This window comes from Denticeps clupeoides, chromosome 17 (assembly GCF_900700375.1).
Source record: "Denticeps clupeoides chromosome 17, fDenClu1.1, whole genome shotgun sequence".
Classification (NCBI taxonomy): domain Eukaryota; kingdom Metazoa; phylum Chordata; class Actinopteri; order Clupeiformes; family Denticipitidae; genus Denticeps; species Denticeps clupeoides.
In genome coordinates, this window is record NC_041723.1 from 3682493 (window position 1) to 3702565 (window position 20073).

A 20073-nucleotide genomic window follows, 5' to 3' on the forward strand; every position below is an offset into this window, starting at 1 on the left:
CACCTCATTTCTGTGCTTTTGTCGGTTTGTCCTTGCGAGAAAATGATGGTTATTAGTCTCTGTGGATAGAGGAGTGGCCGTACGGGTGGTTATGAATAAATATTGCATTTGCATTCGTCTCATTTGAGTCTTGGCTCTTGAAAATTATACATTACGTCCGTCCTCTGTCCTCCACACACACACACACACACACACACATGCCGTCAGCCCTTAATAAGTTACCACTGCCTGACAAGCCCCTCCCACCCAATCCCCGCCCACACAGCTCATTATTATGCGTGGAGTGGGGGGGGTCAGTGTGTGTGGCTGTTTGGGAAGGGGGAGTGTCAGTGTGCGAGGGAGTCAACAAACAGCAGCATGTGAGGCGTGTGTGCGAGCTTGTGTGCGCGACACAGAGCCGGAGAGAGAGGGGGAGAGGAGAGGCAGCGATGCACCGGCGCGTCAGAGCCAGCTGGAGCTGAGCGCTGCTGTGTGTGTGTGTGTGTGTGTGTGTGTGCGTGTGTGTGAGAGCGAGAGAGAGGGACATAGAGAGAGAGAGAGAATGTGTGTGTTTGTGTCTGTGCATTTTGGAAAGAGACACCTGCCAAGGAGTGACTGATGAGAAGCGGCACCCCAGCCTGGAGGGCGACCCCCTGTCCGTTCCGCTGCCTGGGGAGAATCGGACGCCGTCCTGCGTCTCCGTGACGACTAGAATGGGCTGCAATTTGTGCACTTTGCAGAAGAGAGAGGAACACTACAAACTGCTGTACGAGATCGCACAGGTAGGAACTCCTCCGACAGCCTGGATGCTGCTGAGAGAGAGAGAGAGAGAGAGAGAGAGAGAGAGTGCATTATCTGCCTCGTTTTACCAGGAGTCAGAGGCTTTGTCAGGAACCCTTTTCGTGCTCGGTCCTTTGGAAGAGTTAACTCTTATTATGGCAGTGTAGGACTGAGAGTTTTTGCAGCTTCCTGACCAAGAGAGTGTAAATGACAGACGCAGCAGCGTGTGCGTGTCACATCGTGCCACCATCGTGTCACATCGTGCCAGCACCCGGGGAGTCCGGACACCCTCCGTCCGTCACCCGTCCCTACACCAGGACTCATTAGCTGCCATTTAAAACTCTCCTCTCTCCATTAATACACGGGCATGGTGTCTCAGCCCCGTCCCCAGTGACGGAGTGAAGGCGAATGGGAGGTTCATTTGGTTAATTGCCTCTTGGTGGCGGGTGGCAGGAGGAGGACCTTCTCAGTACAGCCGGAGTAAAGCGCTCTGCCCCGCGCTGTGTGCGCTTTAAAGGCGGTGACAGCGAGGGACCAGCCAGCTCTCGATAAGTACATTTCCGTAGTGGCACTAATGAATAAGTAGGTCCCTACGAGAGACAGACAGGTCATGTGAGGAGAGGAAAGGAGTGAGGAGTGAAAGTGATGCCGCCCCGGAGCAGCGGAGGTGCCGAAAGGAGGAGGAATTTTATATAAGGAGTGGCAGGTAATGCCAGTGCACTGGTGTGTGTGTGTGTGTGTGTGTGTGTGTGTGTGTCTTCCTCACTCCCTCCATTCCCCTCCTCTCCTTTTAAACACCTCTGACGCCTGCGGCGCCCTCGCCGCGTCTCCTTCAGACTCTCGCCCCTCTTCTCACTTCCATCCATCATCCTTTCCCCCTCGCTCCCCGCAGCCCTCCTCTCCGGCTGCTGAAATCAGCCCGTTTTAACCCCACTGTGTGTGTGTGTGTGTGTGTGTGTGTGTGTGCGCGCGTTCTCCCCTACACCATCCCGGCCGACCCCGGGAGCGGTGGGAGATTTATGAGCCTCGGGCTCGTGCTGCTGCAGGTGTTTGGCGAGGGCAGCGGTTTCCCCGAGCCGAGCCGCTCCGGTTCTGCAGGAGCCGTCTATTCCGGAACAAAAGAGGCGCACGGAGACGCTCCCCAATCAGATACTGTACCGGCCACCGAGCGCGGGGACGCCGCAGCTCGTCATGCGTTGAGAATCCCCGGGCCCTGCCTGGCCGGGCGTGGCGCGGCGTCTGTGTTGGAGTTGGACGCGGCGAGGTGTGACTTCTGCAGGCTAATTAGCGCCGCTGCAGATGTTGGCGTGGGATCCAGGCCGGAAACGGGACGAGGCGAGCCTGGGTAAAGCAGGCGGCCCAGCTCGCCCGTCGCCACTACCGAGGCTGGTCACAGCGGGTTCTTGGTTGATCGATTGGCCGGCTGGTCTTTTATATAAAAATCTGTCCACACATGTGTAGGGGTCGTATTTTCCCAGTTGTCCTCTGGATGTCCTCTGGAGTTACAGAAATATAGAAAAGCTTGCTGTTTTTTTGGATGAAAACATCATAAACATTTACATTTACATTTGAGGCATTTGGCAGATGCCCTCATCCACTTACAACATGCTTCCATGTTCCCATCGATGAAGTGATCAGTTCTGGTTCACTAGGACCCCCAACTATGAATACAATCTTTTTATTCACTCTGTTGTCGTTAATGCTGTAGATAAATGCTGTAAATCACATAAAGGACCTTTCTCATGCCTTTTCGTGACTATTAATGTGTAATGATGTTCAAATGTATATTTGTGTGTGTGTGTTCATGAATGTGTTCAAATAAACAGAACTATGGCCATTAGTCCAAATGAACTTTACAAGATAAACAAGATATAATAAATTTTAGTTTCTGTGTAAAAAAAGCACCGTGTGTTAGTTGCTATGGGTGTAGTTGATGACACGATGCCAGGTGAGATACGGTGAAAAGTTGTGGTTGGCATGTCCTGGATAAGAATCCCCTCCTGGCTCCGTATCTCTCCGCCCCCCAATTCTCACGGTTTGAATGTCCCTTTCTCTGTAGCTAATAGAGCAGTGGGCAGTGGTGGCCTAGCGGGTACGGAACCGTAATCAGGAGCTCGCTGGTTCGAATCATAACCCGCCATGGTGCCATGGAGCAAAGTACCATCCCCACACAGTGGGCCCCTGTCATGGCTGCCTCCTGCTCACTAAGGCGATGGGTTAAATCCAGAGGGCACATTTCATAGTGTGACTTTGTAGTCACGTTGCTTTAACATTGGATTTGGGCTTCTCCTCCTCAGCGAGACCTACTGACTTACATTTTTACATTTACAGCATTTACCAGACGCCCTCATCCAGAGCGACTTACAGTCAGTAGTTACAGGGACAGATACACAGGGACACAATGGTAGAAAGTGGGATTTGAACCTGGATCTTCTATGTGTCACCCACTTGGCTACTTGGCCACCATTGGGAGACGTGATCACATGAAATGGTCTCAGGGCAACGGTACTTGGCCAGGGTGGATGAGTCACTATACATCAAGTGACATGCAACTGTGGTGCTGATGTGAAATGAGGGGTGGTCTGGTGTAGGACATTGTTCCCACGACGGGATGATTGTGCTCGCTGGACCTTTTGAAAAGCAGGTGACCGTAGGACGGAACATGGTTTCACGCCGCGGGAAATCGCGGCCGTCCTGAACACCCAGCAGTCACTTCCAGTCGCTCCACAGAACGGAGAGCGGCTCTGAGATGCTGGAGGATGCTGATGAGGACTGATGAGCCGACGGGACGAGGCTCGGCTTCTTTGTGACGCCGTCTTTTGTACGGGGCGCCGTGTAAAAGTAAAATTGAAATGAAATTGAATTTCACATCGAGGGTGGGCCGCGGCTCATTGTTTAGGCGTCGGGCGAGGTGATGGAATAGACGCTGCATTAGAATATGTTACAGAGTGCGGGGTGTTATTGAGTGTGTGTATGTGTGTGTGTGTGTGTGTGTACTTTTTTTTGAAGAATGTATTGTGACTGCCACCCCCCCGCCATCAGCCTCTGGGCCCCGTCTCTTGACTTCAGGCTACAAATGCTTTCATCCATCTTTGTGTCCCATTACATTTTTTTGAACGATGGTCCTCAACCATTAGAATTGATAGGAGAGAACAAAGAAAGTGGAGGTTGGGGAGGGGAAAGACGCGAGGCTTGATTGATCTCGTGTCCGCCTGTGGAGATTGCCCTGAAATATAATACGCGCTCCTGATCCTCCACCGACGTGGAGAGCGGACGCTGTGTTTTGCCATCAGCGCCGGTGCCCACATATCTCCGGGTCTCCATTATGAACGTCCTGCCTGGGCCGCTCTCTCTTTTAATCAGACTCTGGCTCCGTCAGAGGGCATGTTGGGCCAGGATGGATGGTTGGTCTCTCACAGCTACTTCTGCTCCTTGCTGTGCATCTGGCGGCGGGGAATGAGATCCAGAGTGCTGACTCCATCTTATTTCTACCTCGCCAGGAATATTTACCGGACCCCTCCACCTTCTGGGTCTAATAATAATACTCCCACTGATTCATACACACCTCGTATATTCTCTCCTTCACCCCCTCTTCCTTTACTGATGTCTATCCAGGGCTGCACAGAGGCAGCTTCCACTCAAAACTAGGCCTAAAGCTGTGGTCCAGTTGTGTCAGATATTGTGTTGGGGGACCTAAATCTTTAATAAAGAGGGAGCCAAAGTGAATTTAAGAAATTTTATTCCAATTGAAGATTTTGAGTTGACATGAAATAGCCAATTGTCTACGGACATAGTCAAACCAGGCCTTACAATCAATCAATCAATCAATCAATCAATTAATCATTACTTTACAGCTTTTAATAATGTTCAGTGGGACAAAGATTCTCTCCTTAGAATAGGACCTCTAGTCAAATGCTACAGCAAAGAAGAAGACAATATGAGAAGAACCAAAACCCCTCCCCTAGTCAACACTGGATTTCCCTGGGATGCTCAGGTGGAACCGTGAACTACATCCAGGGATTGCCAGTTGTATGTTGCAGAGAAGCCTTGTGTGGTCAGTGATCCTGGTTTTAGAATCACACGGTGTAGGTCACTGTGATGGTCCATTGCAGTCAAATCCATTGGAGAGATCAATACAAAATACCAGTTTCAGTTAAGTAATTGTCTGTATGAAAAACCCACCCATTTTCTTTCCATGTGAGTTCCATGAAACAGATGTAACTGGGATCAAGGAAGAACCTGTCTCTGGATCTCCATGTTGATCTACATGAACGGAAATCCATTTGGAAAAAATATTTTTTTTAGATGACCAATGTCACGTTCACATCATATATCGCACAGACAGCAATTAATATATACGTGCAGATACGAAGTGAATGGGTTTTAGCTGTCAGGCCACTAAATCTCGCTGAGGAACCAGCGGGAGAATTTAAGAGGCAGTTGATGAATTGACCTTTTTCTTCCGTGCCTGTTCCTTATCCCAATAAGAGCTGTGCTGACCTTTTCAACCATGTATCAAATCCCGGCATCCCCCTGTCCCGACCCGCGGCCTGCAGGCTCTTCAGAATGAGTTTTATCACCATCACCTTCCCATCTCTTTCATGTGTCTCTCTCACACACACACACACACACACACACACTCCCGGCCCCCGACACACACACACACACCCGTCTGCAGGGAGTCTGCGTCTAAAGGGATCCGACTTTAAACACTCTTAAATAGGTCACACGTACGCTCCAGAAACACTCCAGTGCGTTGCGGAGTGTGTTGACGCTGGAGTGTTCCGCAGTCAGGACCCTTAACAGCAGCCGTCCCCGACTCGCAGCGGCGTGACACGTCCGCGTCACTCAAGGTCAAGTACGCCTGTTTACTTCAATTCACTCCCCTCCGCGAGTGGCTTGTTGGATTGAGTTAGCGGCCAGGGGCGACACCGGCGACCCCCGTGCTCCAGTCTGCTCCCCGCTCACGCAGTGGCGGGCCTCGCCAGTCGGAATGCGCTCATGACATCATCACGCGATCACGCACCCCAAAGCTTCATGGGATTTATTGAATGGAATATTGGACAGGTGCACAATGAATGGAGCCTGGCGTAATACAGGGACCGCCCACTTTTATAGAGTCCAGCCAGAGAAATGACACATTAACACACACGTCCCAGCTTTTTTATATGGAGGTGGACAGATTATTAAATTCCGTCAAAAGGGAAGCAGTTGACACATCGCCACATAAATGGCGTTTTATGCATTTCAAAGCAGCTGCACCCCCTCTTTCTTTGCTAGGGTGCATAAATCCTGCTAGAGGATTGTTTTTTTTTTTTTTTGTGTGTGTGTGTGTGTTTGTGTGTGTGTCGTAATGAAATGCATGGCTCGGCGTGTGGGTGACAGCGGACCCCCAACAGCTTGGCTCCGGACGGTGAGCGTTGAATGCAACAATGCGGCTGAGCGACATGAAGAGACGTCCGTTCCAGACTGCGCCATTCAGCTGATTAACTCTGTTTAATGGGGGACAGACAGACTCCTCATTAATTCATTACAGTTGTAGAAGGGCCGCGCTAATTAAAATGTGAGCTGCTTTCCATATTTTTGCCGCTTGGCCCACACCTGTCCAAGCAGCATCTCTGAAGTGTGGAAAAAGGGGGAGCACCCAGCTCCCCTGCATAGCCAGATGAGTGGCTACAGTCTTAGAAAGATTCAAACGTTGCAAAAACCAAAGCCATTGAGCAAAAGTTAACATAAATGTGGAGAAAATTAGGCTTTAACCATGATTTTGAGGTGAGGGAAGCCAAACTGGCCCCGTATCAAGTGGCATTCTGTCACCAAAGCCCCATGTCTGTCCAGCTACATATTGATTGACATTGTATTGTATTGACATTTCCTTGTTAGGCATCGTTTTGGTAAAAGTTATAGAAAAATAACATACTCGTTCATTATTTGTTTGCAGCACCTCTTGTGAAAAATAAAGAGAGCATTGCACTATGGGCTGAACTGAAGAGTTAAATCTCTAGAGATAATGTTCATTGACATGTAAGAAATTTGTGGATATAGTCATGAAAAAAACTGAACAGTACAATTTACCTGCACGTTACATGGCTGCAGTAACCTGGACGAATGGATGGATGGCTGTTCTGGAGTGGACGCGCTGTGTATCTGAGAGCCGTGGACAGTACGGCTCTTTGTGAGACGACTCTGGAAGCCTCATTAATTGGACTGAAGGCGGCTGCTGTGCAGCATTTGTCAGGTCTTGCCACAGTTCCTTCGTACTCCGAGCTCGGCGCGGCAGGAAGCCGCCAGTGCTGGTTTTAATCCACACCGGTGGGTCTGGGGAGGTTCCTGCACAGCCGGTTCTGGGCAACATGCAGGATGTTTCACCCACGTGCTCGTTCGGGCATCTGTTTTACCATCCTTTTGTGTTTTGCTTGGTGTGTTCTGCTCACTAATTCTAGACAATATTTTACGTATGATCTTCTTTTTTTTGCCGTAAAAACTTTGTCATCTGGTGCACTTGGCAAAAGAAAACCAGAGAGCCTTGAGAGTTGCCGTACGTGTATCTGATGGTTCTCCTTCTGACAGCCTCCCTTCAGACTCTGCTTTTGTTCTCACCAGACTGACAGTTCTACCAAAATTCTTCCATCAGTGTGGTGGTCTTGGTGCTTAACAAGGAGGCCAATTTTTTCTCTGTTCTTCACCACTGCTCCACATGAAGTGGAGCAGTGTTAATGTTGGCAGCTACTGTTGGTTTTGTCTTTTTGGTTAAGTTTTCTGTTCGTGGATTATGCCTAGTCTTTAGTCGAAAATATTTATTAGTCGGTTCAGGGTTAGTATTAATGTATTGGACACTGAAATGATTAAAAGTGGGCCAATCCCTTCGTAGTATTACTACCAGATTTATCATTTTAAGGTTTTGAAAGTTCATATTACAACTGAGAATTCACTCAAATGTCTGCCGAAGGAATTGCCATTTCACTAGATAATAATGCCAATTTATGCTCAGATGATCATGCATAAATTTATATAAAAGTGCATATGAAAATGCATGCATGAAGCCCGGCACTCCACAAGTTAAAGTTTCGGTTCTTTCTTCTCTTGTTAACAAAAACAAATATACATTGTGTACAATATTTTTATCTCATTTTTTGTCATGGTTTTCAAAAAAGTGAAACTAAAGGTCCTCCTGCCGCTACTTTATGCCAATGAGCACTAACCTTCCCTTTTTGAAGAGTGTTTACAGGACGCCACTTGTGTGCTCGTGGTGCATGTTGTCGTGCAACCTGCAGAATATCCAGGGAAATGCACTGGATCCATTGCACCATTATCAGCTCAGCTCTGCTCTTACAGCAGGCATCCATCTCAAGCCCTTGCTCCCACCAGGAGGGTATCTCCCCTCAATATCAGCGCTGACATTCTGAAAAATGGGGTCTCTCCGTGAAGACAGACACACACACACACACACACACACACACACACTCTGCCGGGCAGTGAAGCTCCAGGGCTCCTGCCAATGAAGGCGAGCTTATTTTCTTGGGGGGAGAGGGAAGGGCCGAGCGGCGGCCGAGTGTCACTCCCCAGGTTAGCGGGCACCCGCCGCGCCTCCTCCGATAAGACGCCAGCTGACAGGGGGCTGATGGGAAGGCGACACACCTCCGTGCTCCCAGCTTGGCCTCTGCGGGCCGGAGAGGAGCAGATAAGCGGCACAACAAAGGCGGCCGGCTTGCCGTCATTTGCATGGGCTCGCATCTGAAAAGGTCTAGACTGCAGCAGGATCGCCATTAGCCATGATTAGCAGTGACGAGAGCGCCGCTCGAGAGCGCCCCGCCAGATCTTGTGAGAGGGCTGACAAGTAGGAGTCCAGGCTTTGGTTGCAGTGACACAGTGACACGCCTCCGCAGCCCGGCATAACAAGGCTTTCATTCAAAGCCTTCTGTATCACGCGGCTATTGTCCAATGGAACCAATTCCTTCCCCATTCGGGTGTAAAAGAGGTCGACCTCCGCACAGTTCATTAATTCAAATGGCAAAATCTATTCGCACAGCCTTTGTTAGTTTTGGACGCTTTGCATTTGAGCGTATTTAATTACAAAGTTTTAATGAAACTCGCAGCATGAATAATGCGTTGTCATCTTATGTCCCACATTCTGTACAGCAGATAATTCTTCATTCTTTCGAATCAGAGCTATGCCCTGGAGCACAGTCGCGCCTTCATAGTAAATTCTGTTCATTGTGCTGTTATGTGAAAACGTGTATAATTGCCTGTCCGACCTCATGTTGCGGTCGTTCAGAATGTTCATTTCTTTAGATGCATTTACTCAAGATTAGATTAGCAAACTCAAACGATTCTTGAAAGTGAAAGAGATCGTTTTGTTCATTGTGATACACGCAGCGAAATACGTCCTGTGCATTCAACCACCACCCTTAGGTCTGGGCCACCACTGGCACACACCGGGCGCCTGTCATGGCTGCCCACTGCTCACTAAGGGTGATGGGTCAAAAGCAGAGGACACATCTTGTTGTGTGCACCGTGTGCTCTGCTGCAGTGTTTCACTTTCACTCTTTGATACATTCAAAACATGCACTTTGCTTTTTATTTTTTTCTACATTTTTCATTTAATACTCACGAATGTCATTGTCTATGGAAATGTTTAAGGTTCATATATGTATAAAAGAGAGTAGCGACTGAAGACAACAGCCAAAATTCTCAACTCTCTGAACAACCACCCATTAGAACAACCACCAAATCAGGCTTAAATTCCTGTAATCTGTAGTAAGCTTTAGGCGAGATGATGTGAAAATGAAACTACATTTGTGACTGCATCCCATCGCATGGGATCTGACATTTTTTTTGTGTGGAATCCTGCTCAAAGACAGAAAGATCCCAAATATGGAGGTAACAGTCAGTAGCATTAAATACAAAAATATGCATGTATGTTTGCATAACTAAAAGAAATTATTAAAGGAAAGACAGACTCTAGCTGAACTCTGACCTCACCCTTTCTCTGTTGTTGTTATTTGCTCTGCCAGTGTGTGGAGCGAGGGAGCGTGGGGCAGGGAGTGCAAGGAAGTCCATTAGTGTCACCTCTGTGTCTCGGAGCTCATCAGTAACGCCGCCGGTGTCATCGCTCATGTCAGTTCCCCTCTGCCGGCTGCGGCTGCCAGTCAAACGCTGGCAGCGCTTGGGCGTCGGCCCGTTAAAAAGTCCTGGGAAATGACTTCCTGTGCCGGTCTGACACTCTGCTGCACCGGTGAGAGTCTACAGTGGTCCACGAGAGAAGCTTAAGATATTCATGGATTTATTACAACTTCCTGTCTTCCTAAAAACCGGCAATTTTTGTTCTTTTCAGCTATCACAAATTTTACCGCAAGGATCCTTGTGAGCTTTAACACCTGGGGAGGTCTGGGTCTGGAAATGACTTTTTTTCCCCCCTCAAAGACAGCTGAGGGAGGCTCTGCAGAATAATCAATAACAGAATCTCTCCTGGTCGAGTGTGGCGACGGGGGGGCGCGGGTTGGGCCGGCATCGCCTTCCCCTCCAGGGCCCAGGGGCTGACGTTCATCAGGGCTGGCGTTCCCCATGAACAGGAGATGAGCCTGTCTTACAACCCACCGACCGACACTTTACCAACAAATAGATTTCTGTGTGTTAAGACGCTCCGCGGCTCCAGGGAAGATGCTCTTTATTTCTTTCTTATTTTTAGTTTTGGACTGAAATAGATATCTCTGCTACTGTGGGAACTGTGCAAACCCCTATAAAGGGGCGATTACTTTGTCCTCCATAAAGGAGCTGCTGTCTTCAGAACAGGGGAACAGGGAGTGTCAATGCTGCCAATCAAACACGACACAATATGTCTCATTAGCTGCAGTGTCGTCCACAGTGAAGTAACATGGAATTCAAACCCCCATGGGTGCTGCGATATTACTCACTCATTTAGGATTGTTAATGGGACTCTTAATGAAGACGGTTTGAATTGAACTTAAAAGTCACCGTCATTGGTTCTGTAATTTCTCCCTTTTTTCCCCATCCGGTTACAACAAACCAATTATACAAAAAATTATAAATGCGTGGATGGACAGTCCAGACCATGTTTGCTCCATCCTGGTTTCACAGGAAATAGTGCTGTTATGTTCTTAAAAAAAAAAAAAAAAAAAAAAAAACATTGGCACTAGCATAGTCATTTTGAAGTGACAACTTGACCTGACTCCTCCTGAGAAGTCCCGTGATGATTCTTTAATCCAGTTCTGGACCTTCTTTTCACTTCTACTAGTTTCAATAGATATTGATGCTGACTGGCTGAGAGGCTTTCCACGTGCCAATGCAAGACTTGCCGGAAAATAACGAACTATATTAATTAAACAAGCCAAGGAGCCCCTCCGTAGGTTAAGCATGCAGATACGATGGCCTCACAGGCATAGCAGCCCAGCAACGCTCAAGAAACGCAGTTTTAAGAGAATCACGCGGCAACCGACGCTTTGCTCCGGCACTAATTATAAACACCGGGTGAATACGGAGCGGATGCCCTCTGCTTTCCGATTGGGGGAAGCCATTTGGTCCCATTCTGGTGTTACGTTGGGCTCCACATGGAGCCGCCGCCGCCGCCCCCGCCAAGCGCTGCGGTGGTCTAAATGAATCTAATTACTCTTCTCCTTCCAGGAGGCGAGAACAAAAAGATTTCAGGCGCCGCCGAGTTGCGCCCACACGTGAGGGACCGCTGGGCGCAACAGACGGGCGTCTGAGGCGGGTCCTTCTTCTGAAGTGACGACGGCTGCTGCCCCTCACGGTTGGCAGGGCCATTCTCCAATTAAACACCTGCCGGCGTGGCGGCGAGGCCGTGCGGTCAGTAGGCCGCCCCGCACGGCCGCCTATTGCCGCCAGTGCTTATCGGCGCCCGGCAAACGGCAGCCGCCCGTCACCTCTCCGGTTTTTGGAAGCGTTACCCACGCGAGAGGACCTGCCGCGGCCGCGGTGACGTTTTAATTGCTTACTGGATGATTAAGGCTGTAATCACGACACCGAGGCCTGGCGAGAGGGGGGGAGGGGCCTGGACCCACCTCCATCAGTCAGTCCGGCGGTAAATGTGACTGGGAATTAAAAAGAAAGAAAAGGGCGGGGGAGGGGCCGCTGATTGGCGGCGCGCTCGGCAGGCCCTCGGCAGAATAGGAATAAATGGGCGAGCCCCGGCGCGGGACCATCCTTCATTACGCCCATTAACGCCGCGGAGGCGGTGACCGGGACCCCCCCGGCTGACACGGCAGATGTTTAATGCATGAGCCTGGCCGGCGTCGCCGACAACGGCGCTCTACCGCAGGCCGTAACCCGAAATAATCCGATTCGGGGGGGCCTTCGCGTCGCAATCAATACTCCGTTAAAGCGGTTTGCGTAGATCCTCTTCGGGTGCATCCACTCACGATTAAGAATCTCGGGGACACTGGAGTTCTTTCCCTAATGAGCGCCGCCATCGACCGGCACCCATGGTAACCGCGCCTGATGTGCATTTCATTACGTCCAAATTGCTCCACTCGTTTAAATGACATCTTCTTCGCATGTTTTTCCGTTTTTTTGTTGTTTTTCTACGCGCCGTGCTGTTGATCTTATTAACTGGGAGTCTCTTCAGCCGGCGAGCGAGATACATTTCTGGGTGTGAATGACAGCTCCTCCGCTCAGCTGGCACGCCGCGAATACAGATGTAAGCCGCGGGTAATTGCTTCGTTTGACAAGTCTTTACGTTTGAAAACCGCGCATCTGGAGAGCTTCTCGGCATCCGCGGTGAAATTGAGCGGTTTGGGGTCCTCTTTTGGGGCGGCTTTTTAAAAAATATCTCTGAATTGTAGGCAGACAATAACTACGAAGGCAGATAGCTCTGTTGCCAAATGGCGCTGCTGCGCCGTAGCCTGCACTTTGCTCCACCCCGCTTCGCTTTTATGTGCTTGGCACTGTGTACCCAGTTAATGCCAACAGCTCCTCATCACCTTTCCCCCAAAAAACAGCATGTAAAATAAACCCCGAAAAAGGGAGAGAGTGGCTCAGTACAGGTGACGGCCTTGCAAACACCACTAGTTTTGAAATGAATAGGCACCACGCCTGGGATCTGTTTACTACCAAAGTTTCACAGCGTCAGCTAAGAAGTAAAATGAAAATAATGAAAGTTTGGTGAAACAAAGTGAACTTTTTTGGACAGCGTTGCTTAAAACACGTTAAAAGTAAAGACAGCACGGCACAGCACCGATATTAATGGACCATGATTAATCACCGTGCTTCCATTAATATTATTGATTATTCATGGGCTACATCATAGGCTTTAAACTCTGCAACAATATTTAGACCATTTAGCAGAGTGATGAAAGATCCAGTGGTGGTACGGAGTAGTGGTCACAGTCACACTTTCAATGTCTGGAACCTCTGGAGCAACCTTCCACCTGAATGGCTTCTGACAACACTCAGCCGCCTTTCTTTAATCCCAGTTAACGTTATCACAACCTTTTCCTCCATCCATTTCTTTCTGCTCCATGAACCTTTTAAAATCAGCCCAGGAGAGGTGAGCAAAATGAAGTGATGAAAGTGGTTGTTACAATATAATATATTTTAAACGCAGAGGGCACATTTCACTGTGTGCATGTAAAATAAACATTTCACTGTGCTGCTGTGTATCACAATGTGTATGACAATCACTTCACTTTAAAAACATGGTAACTTTCGTCTTAACTGTACATATGGTGAACATAATGATGCAATGACCATGGTAGCAGTAGCATTGATTCCATCTCTTCTGGAACCTCCTGGATTTTTCCTGCACAATTAGACTCCCCGATCATCGCAAATTATATTCAGCGTCCTACAAACAAGAAAGAGTAATAGACGGTTTAGTATCGGTCTCTATCCAACCCTGTAACATCCACTATTTGGTGAAGAACCGACTCTGACGCTGTGTCTGATTCTCTGGTCGTGGCGCAGGTGTCCAGAATTTCAATCTGACCTGGAACCTCATCTTGGAAGGATACATTGTTACCATGTAAATACGGAAATACCAGTCCGTGGATCATATCATGGTCAGAGAATACCGTCTCCTGCCTCGACATTCATTTTGCTCCTTTGTCTTGCAAAACAGCCTCACTGGCGTCGGTGACCGGATTTGTGTCGTGTGGGGTTTTTTTTTGCCTCCCTTATCTCATCTGAAATTCTTATTAAAACGTTTCACAGGGTTGACTATCAGCAGTCATCTTATATTAAAGCCGCGGCTACGCAGCACGTTATTGTGCGAGCGGGGAGCGGTGTCAGGCCGCGGCGCGCCTGCATTTCTAATGCGGAGCCCCCCTGCCCGGGGCGGCTGTTATTGTGGGACGGCTTTATTGGTTTATGCTGTGTAATCAGGACCAGTTAAGCACGGCGGGGAGTCGCCTCGCCGGGCCTGTGAGGCGCATCTCATTTCCCGTCGCTCAGCTCTGTCCGCTGGCTCGCGATTGGAGTTTCCCATTAAGAGGGGCGACGCGCGAGTTCCTGACGCCACCTTGATGCGCCCCGTCCTGGCAGGAAAGAGCAGCGGGGCGCAGAAATGAAGACTGATTACGCTTGAACGGTCTTGCGTCTCACAATAATGGCGATTGATGAGCCATAACAGCTGCAGGTTTTTACTTTAGCCGTGGAACTTCGGAGGAAAAAATCCGAAAATTCCGCCATTTCGACCATTCCAGAGTGCAGAGAATGCTCTCAATCTGCAAACCCCTAATTTTGCCTTTTGACACGAGAAAAGCTCCAGCGTTCGGTGCGCTGATAACATGACACTCTATCAAGAGAGAGTCATTTCGCTGTCAGACACCCTTCACACTTCGCGCCTCACGGTCCTTTGCAAGCAGCGAATTACGGTCTTAAAATGAGCCGGGAGGAAAGTGGAGAGGCACCAAATGAGTTATCAGGGCCTTTGCCTGAGGCCAAAGGCTGTAATTTGGGCGGTTGATGGCAGCGGCCCTAGACAGGTCCTTCAGGATGCTTTTCAGTCTGTTTTTTTGTGAGGTGACGTTTTATTTGTAGCGTAGTCTCTCAGAGATGTTGTCTTGATGTTTGTGTGCCGTCAAATCCTCTCACCGACTACTCCAGTAGAAACAATTACATTGTGCTGATACATATTTGCTCTCGAAAGCAGAATAAAAACTGAACGTTGGGTCCAAAATTTGTTCCGACTCAAGAAACCTCTAGTTTCACAACTAGATCTCCTGTAAGTGTGTAAAGTTTCAGGGTGCAGCTAGCACATTCATCCAGGACTGCATTCATCTGCATTCATCCGGGGCAGTGGTGGCCTAGTGGTTAAGGAAACGGGTCCGTAATCAGAAGGTTGCCGGTTCGAATCCCGATCCGCCAAGGAGCCACTGAGGTGCCACTGAGCAAAGCACCGTCCCCACACACTGCTCCCCGGGCGCCTGTCATGGCTGCCCACTGCTCACTCAGGGTGATGGGTTAAATGCAGAGGACAAATTTCACTGTGTGCACTGTGTGCTGTGCTGCTGTGTATCACAAGTGACAATCACTTCACTTTCACTAATGGCTGTTATGATGGGTTTGTTGTGCTTTTTGCACGTGTTAGCATGATAACACTAACCTTTAAGAAACATATGAAAATCCATTTGTTTGAAAAGTATTTCAAACGAGTCTAACACTAACACATGCACATACACATGCACACACTAAAAAATAATAAATATATTTTTAAAAAATAAATCAATAAACATTTTTGTCTAGCGCTTAACAATTCCCTAGCATGTTCTATTCTTGACAAGTTAGGCCTTATCAGTGAAAGTGAAGTGATTGTCACATGTGATACACAGCAGTACAGCACACAGTGCACACAGTGAAATTTGTCCTCTGCATTTATCCCATCACCCTTAGTGAGCAGTGGGCAGCCATGACAGGCACCCGGGGATCAGTGTGTGGGGACGGTGCTTTGCTCAGTGGCACCTTGGCGGATCAGGATTCGAACCGACAACCTTCTGATTACGGGGCCGCTTCCTTAACCGCTAGGCCACCACTGCCTCTAAAGGCCAACACGGCCCCTATCAGGGCTCTTAGCTCTGTAATCATAGAAGATAGTTCTATAGGAATCTATAGGAATCTATAGAAACCGAATGAGAATTGGATAAAAACATCTGCAAAGAAAAGTAAAGTAAAGTAAAGTAAACTGATAGGACCCTATTTTCCATTTGGTAATGTCAAAGCATTTATGTTTTCCAGATTTACAGAACAGATGGAAACAAGCTTGCTATCTTATTTATATATTGGGGCAAAGAACTAACCATCCAGCCCCTTTGGATGTGGAATTACTTTTTTTAATTTAATAAAAGGGAGGAGCCTATAGGCATGATCACACCATAAGCTCTCACACACCATACGTCTTCAAATCTAGATCATTTCTGAGGGGGCAGTGGTAGCCTAGTGGTTAAGGAAGCAGACTTGTAACCAAACTGCCAAGGTGCCACTGAGGTTCACTTTAGTAAAGAACCGTCCCCACACACTGCTCCTCTGGCATTAAATGCAGAGGACACGTCTCATTGTGTCACCATTCGCTGTTTTGTCACAGTGACAAAAACAATCACTTTGACTTTAAACCCCTTCCTATGATGCACAGCATCCATCTCCTCCCTTCCTCCTAATACCCCTTGTACACAGTGTCTACAAATGGGTGATCTTTCTATCAGAGATATATAACAATCATGCAGGTCATCAGCACTTTACATCAAGCATTCTGATTGCTGAACCTTGAATGTGACATTAGTGAACACTAGCACTTCATACGCAGGGAAACATGTCACATGGTGCTGTTATTTGGTTGTATCGGGTGGTTGGGCTACCTGGTGTCTATATAGGCGCTCCGTGAGGGTTCATAAGTCTGTACATATTTCTTCTTCTATTGTCCCTCTCTGTCTCTATGTCTCGTGCTCATTTATCAGTAGGCTTGGTGAGCCATGTTGTGCCATGCGTAAACCTCTTGACACCCCCAACCCCAACAGACTCCCAATTACCAGCTAACGGGCCGATCAATGGGCAGCAGCGGGGTTCCCGGATGACCCCTCACCCCGTCTGCGCGTGCTACATCTAATCTCCACGTGCTCGTGCCACCCTCGGACGGCGTTCCGGCTGTAATGAGAGGAGCACCGGCTCCTACTGGTGACAGGCACGCAGACGACTGAGGCCACCGAGATGTCTTTGTTGTGGGCTGGCGCGCGTCTGCCATTATGTAAATAGTGCTTATCCCATGCTAATTGCTTTCAGTGCAGTGCACTCCGGGTGCCAGGAAGTGGAAATTAATGTGCGGGCCCTGATCCCCTCTTTTAAATCATCGGCCTCTGCCGAGCATAAAAGGATTGTGCGCTGTGCTTCAGCTTGGCACCATTAGCCGAGGGATTTCTCTCTCCGCCTTCGCGCACAAAATATTACTGCTCAGTGCTGGGTGCATTTAAATGAGGCGAACGGGAATTCATGTTAGGATTCAGTAAAATAGCAGTGTTCAGAGGGACTGCTGTCCCTTCCTGTCCCTTTGAGGACAATAAAGTGTCTTAAAAAAAAAAACCTTGGATCATTTACCCTCCTCAGGGCGGTCCGGTTTTGCTGTTGGGGACTTTTTTGAGGAGTTGGTATAAGACTGCTTCCAAGCGAACCCTGGAACCCTGGGCCAGGTTCAGTTTTGGTGTGAATGCCATTCAAACCAATCATCGGAGGCGGGCTGTCTCATTTCAATGGGCAAGGCAGGGGATAAATCAGTTAAAGAAAATGTAGGAATTAAAATAATACGCATATTATGGCTTTCAGGTCAATTTATCATCATGAGAGCAATTGATGTAATCACAGCCTGTCATAAGCACCCTACCATAACACGCTGCCTATGAGCCTATATTACACGTTATCAGGGGCTGAAACGTCCGGTGTGAGCCCGTGGTTCGTCGGGCTGCCTGAGCGGCAGCGTTTGGGACGCCAGTCACTTGATTTTCGTCGCTGGAGCCAGACAGATGGAAACGGTCAGTGCCAGGAGAACTTGGGGGGGCAGAGGCAGAAGCAGGAGCAGCGTCCTTATCCAGAGCGACTTACAGTCAGTAGTCACAGGGACAGTCCCCCCCCTGGAGACACTCAAGGGTAAGTCTCTTGCTCAGGGACACAATGGTAGTAAGTGGGATTTGAACCTGGGTCTTCTGGTCTTAGGCTACTAGGCTACTACCCCCCATGTATGATCTTTGTTGCAGACGTTCATGTGCATCTGCTCTCCAGAGCTTTCATCCCATATACCCCTCCTGCACAAATTGAACTTAATCGAACTAATTGAACTCACCACACTATCATCCTTGAGCCAAGTTTAAAATAAACAGAACTTGACGGTACTGGATGACGATACCCCTGCTGAGGGGGAAATTTCCATTTGGACTTGACTTTATGAATAGAGACCCCAACAAAAGCTACACTGCTGGTGATTTTTTTCAGCCATCAAAGTGTTCAAGAAAATGACGCTATTTTGACGGTGGACTTTTATTTTTTTGTAACACCACAGGGAAGTTTGGGTATAGATTGGGTGAATTATTGCATGAACTCAGCTGACCAGACCATCACCAGAAGGTCCATCAAACACATTTTTGCCTATATGGAGCTGAAGAACAATTTGATCTAAACAATCAGAGCCTGTGCCTGGTCTGTGCAGCTGCGGTAATTGGCCAGTGTGAGGCAAGGGGCTTTGTTGGTTTGTGTTCTCAGCCAGGAGGCTTTGATTGTTTATTTAGGCCCAGCAGAGTAAAGCTTCTAATCTCGGTGATGGTAAAGCCTTGATTTATTGGTTATGTAGCGCCTCGGGCGCACACATCGCCTTCTTTGTTTCTGGAACAACTGGCTTTGTGAAAGTCTCTGGCTACTTTCTCTACCTCTTCACAGCAAATAATCTTAATAACGCAGCTTTTGCACCACTCCACTACCCTAGAACATGTTCTTCCTTGTCAGCAGATTAATACGCCATTTGTAGAGTATATCATAAGGTTCATTATTGCTACTGAGGTTTTCTTTTTAAATTGAATCTATGTTCATCAACCTATATTAAATTTACCTCTCCAGATCTCTTTAGCCCATGTAAGTACATCATTATCCTTTAATTATCCCAGTGACCCCCCTCCCACGCAACTGAACTTTGGAAATATCCTATTTTCCATCATCCTTCCCATATTAAATCAGCCATTATAATTGAATCCTTCGGAAACATTATACTGACGCCACTGGGCAGATTTAATTCTCCTGTGAGTGTTTGTGGGTTGTGGCGAATATGAAACGCCACCCTCCTAACCAGGGAAGTGCGGCCGGAGCCCATCCTGGGACGCGGGGCTCGGGGTGGGGACTCGGGCTCAGGTAAATGTGAAAGTGACACGCGAAGCGCCAAGGTGCCACCGAGGTCCCTTTGATCAAGGTGGCGTCCCCACACACTGCTCTCTTGTCATGGCTGCTCACTAAGGGTGATGGATTAAATGCAGAGCGTTGTGCTGTGCTGCTGTGTTTCACAATTACATTTTTTTTTCACGATTTAAGGCTTTTGAATGAGTGTTTACTGTGTTAAAGGTGTTGAATGCAAAACTTTTGAGAGCAACATACTTGCAGTGGTTGCCTAGCCGGTAAGGAAATGGACCCCAATAGGAAGATTGCCGGAATCCTGAGCCGCCGAGGTGCCACTAGGCAAAGTGCCGTCCCCACACACTGTTCCCCAGGCGCCTTTTCACGGCTGCCCACTGCTCACCGAGGGTTAAAAGCACATTTTGCTGTCCTGTGCTTCACAATGACCATCACTTACATTTACATTTACAGCATTTATCAGACGCCCTTTTCCAGAGCGACTTACAGGGACAGTCCCCCGGAGCAACTTAGGGTTAAGTGTCTTACTCAGGGACACAATGGTAGTAAGCGGGATTTGAACCTGGGTCTTCTGGTTCATAGGCGAGTGGGTTACCCACTAGGCTACTACTACTTCACTTTCACTTTAAGATCGAATGTTCTCAAGGTCTAATGATGTGGAAACTACCACATAAACACAAGACTCCGCTGGTTCGTTTAAATAAAATGTTTAATAGGGAGACGCAGCCTGGAAGCATATGGACGATTGGGTGCATACCCAGAGGGGAAACCTCCACCTTCACTTTGATCAAGTTTTCCTCATTGCCCCTGGGCTCTAAAGAGTCATGCTTAGTAGCTCCTGTTTGACTCATTTGGGCCGCCGCCTACTGTGGAATACAGCATCAGGTCAAATGGCGCAGTCCGCCGATCCGAGTTTCGTTTAAACCCTCCACTGCTGTGTTTGAGCAGACGTGAGACCTCTTTGGT

General features: G+C 48.4%; 1 protein-coding gene across 1 annotated transcript in view; it reads left to right on the top strand.

The window, feature by feature from the left end:
- Positions 1–366: 366 nt before the first annotated feature.
- The window catches only part of LOC114766933 (PDZ domain-containing RING finger protein 4-like), a 42147-nt gene continuing 22440 nt past the window's right edge, over positions 367–20073 (top strand). The window contains exon 1 of the mRNA XM_028958311.1: positions 367–761. Coding sequence (XP_028814144.1) covers positions 693–761 — 69 coding nt within the window. The 5' untranslated portion in view covers positions 367–692. The remainder of the gene's footprint in view (positions 762–20073) is intronic.